We start from the raw sequence: 8946 nt of genomic DNA, 5'->3' as shown, positions 1-8946 counted from the left end.
GTCCAGGGAGTTGACTTGTACATCTAGCTAACACTACAGAAACAGGAGATAGACTAGCGTCCTGTCCAGGGAGTTGACTTGTACATCTAGCTAGCTAACACTACAGAAACAGGATATAGACTAGTGTCCTGTCCAGGGAGTTGACTTGTACATCTAGCTAGCTAACACTACAGAAACAGGAGATAGACTAGCATCCTGTCCAGGGAGTTGACTTGTACATCTAACTAGCTAACACTACAGAAACAGGATATAGACTAGTGTCCTGTCCAGGGAGTTGACTTGTACATCTAGCTAACACTACAGAAACAGGAGATAGACTAGCATCCTGTCCAGGGAGTTGACTTGTACATCTAGCTAGCTAACACTACAGAAACAGGATATAAACTAGCATCCTGTCCAGGGAGTTGACTTGTACATCTAGCTAGCTAACACTACAGAAACTGGAGATAGACTAGCATCCTGTCCAGGGAGTTGACTTGTACATCTAGCTAGCTAACACTACAGAAACAGGATATAGACTAGTGTCCTGTCCAGGGAGTTGACTTGTACATCTAGCTAGACTAGCATCCTGTCCAGGAGTTGACTTGTACATCTAGTAACACTACAGAAACAGGAGATAGACTAGTGTCCTGTCCAGGGAGTTGACTTGTACATCTAGTAGCTAACACTACTTGTAGGATATAAACTAGCATCCTGTCAGGAGTTGACTTGTAATCTACCTAACACTACAGAAACAGGAGATAGACTAGCATCCTGTCCAGGGAGTTGACTTGTACATCTAGCTAGCTAACACTACAGAAACAGGATATAAACTAGCATCCTGTCCAGGGAGTTGACTTGTACATCTAGCTAGCTAACACTACAGAAACAGGAGATAGACTAGCGTCCTGTCCAGGGAGTTGACTTGTACATCTAGCTAGCTAACACCACAGTAACAGGAGATAGACTAGCATCCTGTCCAGGGAGTTGACTTGTACATCTAGCTACGTAACAGTACAGAAACAGGAGATAGACTAGCGTCCTGTCCAGGGAGTTGACTTGTACATCTAGCTACGTAACACTACAGAAACAGGAGATAGACTAGCGTCCTGTCCAGGGAGTTGACTTGTACATCTAGCTAGCTAACACCACAGTAACAGGAGATAGACTAGCATCCTGTCCAGGGAGTTGACTTGTACATCTAGCTACGTAACAGTACAGAAACAGGAGATAGACTAGCGTCCTGTCCAGGGAGTTGACTTGTACATCTAGCTATGTCTATCTAACTAGCTATGTCTATCTAACTCTACAGAAACAGCCGATCGTTCCAGACTCAGACAAGGCTGACTTCACAATAGAAGGAGGTGATCATGTCTTGACGGTGAAGAGTAACTAGGGAGATAACGAGGACTCACCCTGTTCCAGAGGAGGTGGTTTGTACTTGTACAACTAGCCCGTAGCCTTCATCTTCAGAGCCTCCTTGGCCGACATGTCGCAGCAGGAGCCTTTATTAGTGTCCTGGTCGCTAACACCACAGTAACAGGAGATGACTCATCTGTCGCCATGACCACTGTCTCTAAGGCTGGCTCGCTCTGGGTCCTTGAATGTCGAGCTGCTACAGGACAAGAAACAATTAAAGATATAAATAAATAGGGTTAGGGTTGTCCAGGGTTTAGGTTTAGTGTTAGGGAGATCAGGGTTTAGGGTTAGGGTTCTAGGGTTAGGGGTTAGGTTTAGGGTTAGGGTTTAGTGTTAGGGTCAGGTTTAGGGTTAGTTAGGGTTAGGGTTTAGGGAGTTAGGTTTAGGGGTTAGGGTTTAGTGTTAGGGTCAGGGTTTAGGGTTAGGGTTAGGGTTTAGTATTAGGGTTAGGGTTTAGGTTTTAGTGTTAGGTTTAGGGCTTAGGGTTAGGTTTAGGGTTAGGTTTAGGGTCAGGGTTTAGGGTTAGGTCTGAGGGTTTAGGACCCTTAGGGTTAGGGTTTAGGTCGCAGCAGTTTTAGTGTTAGGTTTAGGGCTTTAGGGTTTTTAGGGTCAGGGTTTAGGGTTAGGGTTTAGGGTTAGGGTTTAGGTTTAGGGTTCAGGGTTAGGTTTAGGGTCAGGGTTTAGGGTTAGGGTTTAGGGTTAGGGTTTAGGGTTTAGGGTTTTTAGGTTTAGGGTCAGCGGTCAGGGTTTAGGTTTGGGGTTTAGGGTGAACGTCAGGGGTTAGGGTTTAGGGGGCAGGGTTTAGGGTTTAGGGTTAGGGTTTAGGGTTTAGGTTTAGGGTTTAGGGTTTAGGTTTCAGGGTTTAGGGTTAGGGTTTAGGGGGGACTAGGGTTTAGGGTTTTTCTTTCTGATTTCTTAGGGTCAGGGTTTAGGGTTACAGTTACTTTAACATCTATTTAGGTTTCTTTAGGGTTAGGGCTACTAGTTAGGATCTGGGTTATTTATAAGGGTTTAGGGTTTAGTACTAGTTTAGGATCTAGTTATTTAGGTATAAAGGGTTTAGGGTTTAGGATCTAGGTTATAACTATAAAGGGTTAGGGTACAGTACTAGTAGGGATCTAGTTATAACTATACTTAGGGGTTTAGGATCTAGTTATAACTTAGGGTTTAGGGTTAGGTACAGTTTAGTATAGGATCTAGTTATAACTATAAAGGGTTAGGGTTGGGTACTAGTATAGGATCTAGGGTTATAACTATACTAGTATAGGATCTAGTTATAACTATACATGGTTTAGGGTACAGTTATAGGATCTAGTTATAACTATAAAGGGTTAGGGTTTAGGAGTACAGTACTAGTATGAGGATCTAGTTATAACTATAAATTTTTAGGGTACAGTACTAGTATAGTTCTAGTTATAACTATACAGGCTTAAGGTACAGTACTAGTATAGGATCTAGTTATAACTATAAAGGGTTAGGGTACAGTACTAGTATAGGATCTAGTTATAACTATAAAGGGTTAGGGTACAGTACTAGTATAGGATCTAGTTATAACTATAAAGGGTTAGGGTACAGTACTAGTATAGGATCTAGTTATAACTATAAAGGGTTAGGGTACAGTACTAGTATAGGATCTAGTTATAACTATAAAGGGTTAGGGTACAGTACTAGTATAGGATCTAGTTATAACTATAAAGGGTTAGGGTTAGGGTACAGTACTAGTATAGGATCTAGTTATAACTATAAAGGGTTAGGGTACAGTACTAGTATAGGATCTAGTTATAACTATACAGGGTTAGGGTACAGTACTAGTATAGGATCTAGTTATAACTATAAAGGGTTAGGGTACAGTACTAGTATAGGATCTAGTTATAACTATAAAGGGTTAGGGTACAGTACTAGTATAGGATCTAGTTATAACTATAAAGCATATAGACTATTGGGATTCATGATGAGTCCTTACCTTTGAACAAACTGCTGCCTGCTGCCCATGTAATTGGGCTCAGCGGGAAAATTGTCTGTCTGTGAAGAAGGGAGAGAGGAGAGTGTTTACAACGCTTTGTGTTACACCCAAATGTGTCCCGTGTCGGTATTGTCTTACACCCAAATGTGTCCCCTGTCGGTGTTGTGTTACACCCAAATGTGTCCCCTGTCGGTGTTGAGTTACACACAAATGTGTCCCCTGTCGGTATGTGTGGTGTTGAGAATGAACCCAAATGTGTATCCCCTGTCGGTGTTGTGCTACTCCCAAATGTGTCCCCTGTTGGAATGTTGCAACAAGAGCTCCTGAAGGGGTGGGGGGGGGGGAGGAGGGGGGAGAATGATGAGAGGAATGTGGAGGAGGGGAGAATGAAGAGAGGAGGGGGAAGATGGAGGAGAATGTTGAGTGGAGGGGGAGGGGGAGGAGGAAAGGGTACCAGATTCTATTTCATTTGTTTACTTTAATTAATTAAGAAAACATGTTCTTGAAGAGAAGAGGAGCTTCTACTGAACTGTTGAGTGGAGGGGGGAGGAGGGGGAGGAAGGGGGAGGAGGGGGAGGAGGAGGAGGGGGAGGAGGGAGGAGGGAGGAGGGGGGAGGAGGGGGGAGGAGGGGGGGGAGGGGGGGGAGCAGGAGGGGGGGGAGGAGGAGAGGGAGGAAAGGGAAGGGAGCTTCTACTGAACTGGAGGGAGGGGGAGGAGGGGAGGGGAGGAGGGGAGGAGAGGGGAGGAGGGGGGAGGAGGGGAGGAGGGGGAGGAGGGGAGGAGGGGGGAGGGGGGAGGAGGGGGAGGAGGGGGAGGAACTGGAGGGAGGGGGGAGGGGGAGGAGGGGGAGGAGGGGGAGGAGGGGGGAGGGAGGAGGAGGGGAGGAGGGGGAGGAGGGGGAGGAGGGGGGAGGAGGGGGAGGAGGGGAGGAGGGAGGGGAGGGAAAGGGAAGAGGAGGGGAGGAGGGGGAGGAGGGGGAGGAGGGAGGAAGAGGGAGGAGCTTCTACTGAACTGTTGAGTGGAGGGGAGGAGGGGAGGAGGGGGAGGGAGGGGGAGGGGAGGGAGGGGAGGAGGGGAGGAGGGGAGGAGGGGGGGAGGAGGGGGGAGGAGGGGAGGAAAGGGGAGGAGCTTCTTCTTCTTCTACTGAACTGTTGAGTGGAGGGGGAGGAGGGGGAGGAGGGGGAGGAAAGGGGAGGAAAGGGGAGGAGCTTCTTCTTCTAGGTTGAGTGGAGGAGGGGGAGGGGGGGAGGAGGGGAGGAGGGGGGAGGAGGGGAAGAGGAGCTTCTACTGAACTGGAGTGGAGGAAGGGGAGGGGGAGGAGGAGGAAAGGGGAGGAGAGGGGAGGGAGGGGGAAGGGGCTTCTTCTTCCTCTACTGAACTGTGCTGAATGGAATGTACAGTTGGTGTCGGAAGTTTACACACATCTTAGCCAAATACATTTAAACTCAGTTTTTCACAATTCCTGACATTTAATCCTCGTAAAAGATTTACTGTCTTAGGTCAGTTAGGATCACCACTTTATTTTAAGAATGTGAAATGTCAGAATAATTGTATTTCTTTCATCACATTCCCAGTGGGTCAGAAGTTTACATACACTCAATTAGTATTTGGTAGCATTGCCTTTACATTGTTTAACTTGGGTCAAACGTTTTGGGTACCATCCACAAGCTTCCCATAATAAGTTGGGTGAATTTTGGCCCATTCCTCCTGACAGAGCTGGTGTAACTGAGTCAGATTTGTAGGCCTCCTTGCTCGCACACGCTTTTTCAGTTCTGCCCACAAATGTTCTATTGGATTGAGGTCAGGGCTTTGTGATGGCCACTACAATACCTTGACTTTGTTGTCCTTAAACCATTTTGCCACAACTGGAAGTATGATTGGGGTCATTGTCCATTTGGAAGACCCATTTGCGACCAAGCTTTAACTTCCTGACTGATGTCTTGAGATGTTGATGCAATATATCCACCTAATTTCCCCCCCATGATGCCATCTATTTTGTGAGGTGCACCAGTCCCTCCTGCAGCAAAGCCCCCCCACAACATGATGCTGCCACCCCCACAACATGATGCTGCCACCCCCGTGCTTCATGGTTGGGATGGTGTTCTTCGGCTTGCAAGCCTCCCCTTTTTCCTCCAAACATAACGATGGTCATTATGGCCAAACAGTTCTATTTTCTTTTCATCAGACCAGAGGACTTTTCTCCAAAAAGAACCATCTTTGTCTCCATATGCAGTTGCAAACCGTAGTCTGGCTTTTTTATGGCAGTTTTGGAGCAGTGGCTTCTTCCTTGCTGAGCGGCCTTTCAGGTTATGTCGATATAGGACTCGTTTTACTGTGGATATAGATAATTTTGTACCTGTTTCCTCCAGCATCTTCACAAGGTCCTTACTGTTGTTCTGGGATTGATTTGCACTTTTCACACTAAAGTACGTTCATCTCTAGGAGACAGAAGGAGTCTCCTTCCTGAGTGGTATGACGGCTGCGTGGTCCCATGGTGTTTATACTTGTGTACTATTGTTTGTACAGATGAACGTGGTACCTTCAGGCGTTTGGAAATTGCTCCCAAGGATGAACCAGACATGTGGAGGTCTACAATTTTTTTCTGAGGTCTTGGCTGATTTCTTTTGATTTTCCCATGATGTCAAACGAAAAGCCACTGAGTTTGAAGGTAGGCCTTGAAATATATCCACAGGTACACCTCCAATTGACTCAAATTATGTCAATTAGCCTATCAGATGCTTCTGAAGCCATGACATCAGTTTCTGGAACTTTCCAAGCTGTTTAAAGGCTCAGTCAACTTAGTGTATGTAAACTTCTGACCCACTGGAATTGTGATACAGAGAATTATAAGTGAAATAATCTGTCTGTAAACAATTGTTGGAAAAATGACTTGTGTCATGTACAAAGTAGATGTCCTAACCGACTTTCCTAAACTATAGTTTGTTAACAAGAAATGTGTGGAGTGGTTGAAAAACTAGTTTTAATGACTCCAACCTAAGTGTATGTAAACTAGTTTTAATGACTCCAACCTCAGTGTAGGTAAACTAGTTTTAATGACTCCAACCTAAGTGTATGTAAACTAGTTTTAATGACTCCAACCTAAGTGTATGTAAACTAGTTTTAATGACTCCAACCTAAGTGTATGTAAACTAGTTTTAATGACTCCAACCTAAGTGTATGTAAACTAGTTTTAATGACTCCAACCTAAGTGTATGTAAACTAGTTATAATGACTCCAACCTAAGTGTATGTAAACTAGGTTTAATGACTCCAACCTAAGTGTATGTAAACTAGTTTTAATGACTCCAACCTAAGTGTATGTAAACTAGTTTTAATGACTCCAACCTAAGTGTATGTAAACTAGTGTTAATGACTCCAACCTAAGTGTATGTAAACTAGTTTTAATAACTCCAACCTAAGTGTATGTAAACTAGGTTTAATGACTCCAACCTAAGTGTATGTAAACTAGTTTTAATGACTCCAACCTAAGTGTATGTAAACTAGTTTTAATGACTCCAACCTAAGTGTATGTAAACTAGTTTTAATGACTCCAACCTAAGTGTATGTAAACTAGTTTTAATGACTCCAACCTAAGTGTATGTATACTAGTTTTAATGACTCCAACCTAAGTGTATGTAAACTAGGTTTAATGACTCCAACCTAAGTGTATGTAAACTTCCGACTTCAACTGTATCAACACATTGTGATGATGTAACAATGGGTTTAACATGGAATAAAGAGCTATGTCACATGACTACATTGTAACCACACGGGCAGTTCGTCAGTTACTGTACATGTTGGTTGGTTAGTGAGTTAGTTAGTTAAACAGACAGAGCGTTATGTTAATGGGATGTCTAACTCCTAGGGTATCTAAAACAACACCATATTCCCTGTGGTCAAATAATTGTTTCTGATTGCCTCCAGAACGTCCTCAATTCGTCAGAACATGGACTCTACAAGAAGTCTAAAGTGTTCCACAGGGATATACACTGAGACATATACTGAGACATACACTGAGCCATACACTGAGCCATACACTGAGGGTGCAACAACATTTAAGGACACATTCCTAAATGAGTTGACCCAAAAAGCGTTCCACAGAGATGCTGGCCCATGTTGACTCCAATGCTTCCCACAGTCATGTCCAGTTGGCTGGATGTCCTTTGGGTGGTGAACCATTCTTGATACACATAAGAAAATATTGAGTGTGAAAAACCCAGCAGTGTTATAGTTCTTGACATAAACAGATGTGCCTGGCACCTACTACCATACACTGTTCAGAGGCACTTAAATATGTTGTCTTGTTCATTCACCCTCTGAATGGCAACACAGACACAATCCACGTCTCAATTGTCTCAAGGCTTAAAACTCCTTCTTTAACCTGGTCTCCTCCCCTTCATCTACACTGATCAATAAGGGATCATAACTTTCACCTGGTCATTTATTTATTTATTTTTTATTTCACTTTTATTTAACCAGCAAGTTGAAAAAGTTCTCATTTACAATTGCGACCTGGACAAGAACAAAGCAAAGCCGTTCGACACAAACAACAACAACACAGAGTTACACATGGAGTAAACAAAACATACAGTCAATAACACAGTTGAAGAAAATCTATATACAGTGTGTGCAAATGAGGTAAGAAAAGGGAGGTAAGGCAATACATAGGCCGTGGAGGCGGTGAAGTAATTACAATATACCAATTAAACACTGGAATGATTGATGTGCAAAAGATGAATGTGTAAGTAGAGAATACAGGGGTGCAAAGGAGCCAGATAAATGAATAAATACAGTATGGGGATGAGGTAGTTGGATGGGCTATTTACAGATGGGCTATGTACAGGTGCAGTGATCTGTGAGCTGCTCTGACAGCTGGTGCTTGAAGTTAGTGAGGGAGGTATGAGACTCCAGCTTCAGTGATTTTTGCAATTCATTCCAGTCATTGGCAGCAGAGAACTGGAAGGAAAGGAGGCCGAAGGAGGAATTGGCTTTGGGGGTTGACTAGAGAGATATACCTGCTGGAGCGCGTGCTACGGGTGGGTGCTACTATGGTGACCTTTGACTATTGGATGTTCTTATAGGCACTTTAGTATTGCCAGTGTAACAGTATAGCTTCCATCCCTCTCCTCGCTCCTCCCTGGGCTCGAACCAGGAACACAATGACAACAGCCACCCTCGAAGCAGCGTTACCCATGCAGAGCAAGGGTAACAACTACTCCAAGTCTCAGAGCGAGTGACATTTGAAACGCTATTAGCGCGCACCCCGCTAACTAGCTAGCCATTTCACATTGGTTACACCAGCCTCATCTTGGGAGTTGATAGGCTTGAAGTCATAAACAGTGCAATGCTTGACGCACAACGAAGAGCTGCTGGCAAAACGCACAAAAGTACTGTTTGAATGAATGCTTACGAGCCTGCTGCTGCCTAACATCGCTCAGTCAGACTGCTCTATCAAATCATAAACTTAGTTATAACATAATAACACACAGAAATACGAGCCTTTGGTCATTAATATGGTCGAATCCGGAAACTATCATCTCGAAAACAAAACGTTTATTCTTTCAGTAAAATTCGTTGCATATACC

General features: G+C 44.2%; 1 protein-coding gene across 1 annotated transcript in view; it reads right to left on the bottom strand.

Moving 5' to 3' along the window:
* Nucleotides 1–1428: 1428 nt before the first annotated feature.
* Nucleotides 1429–8946, bottom strand: part of LOC115128042 (protocadherin-17-like) — a 79514-nt gene continuing 71996 nt past the window's right edge. Inside the window, 2 exon segments of the mRNA XM_065016417.1 lie at nt 1429–1594; nt 3362–3420. Coding sequence (XP_064872489.1) covers nt 1429–1594; nt 3362–3420 — 225 coding nt within the window.

The sequence above is a fragment of the Oncorhynchus nerka genome, unplaced genomic scaffold (genome assembly GCF_034236695.1).
Source record: "Oncorhynchus nerka isolate Pitt River unplaced genomic scaffold, Oner_Uvic_2.0 unplaced_scaffold_992, whole genome shotgun sequence".
Lineage (NCBI taxonomy): Eukaryota > Metazoa > Chordata > Actinopteri > Salmoniformes > Salmonidae > Oncorhynchus > Oncorhynchus nerka.
Note: the sequence above shows the minus strand (reverse complement) of the source record. Positions and strands in the feature narration are given on the sequence as shown.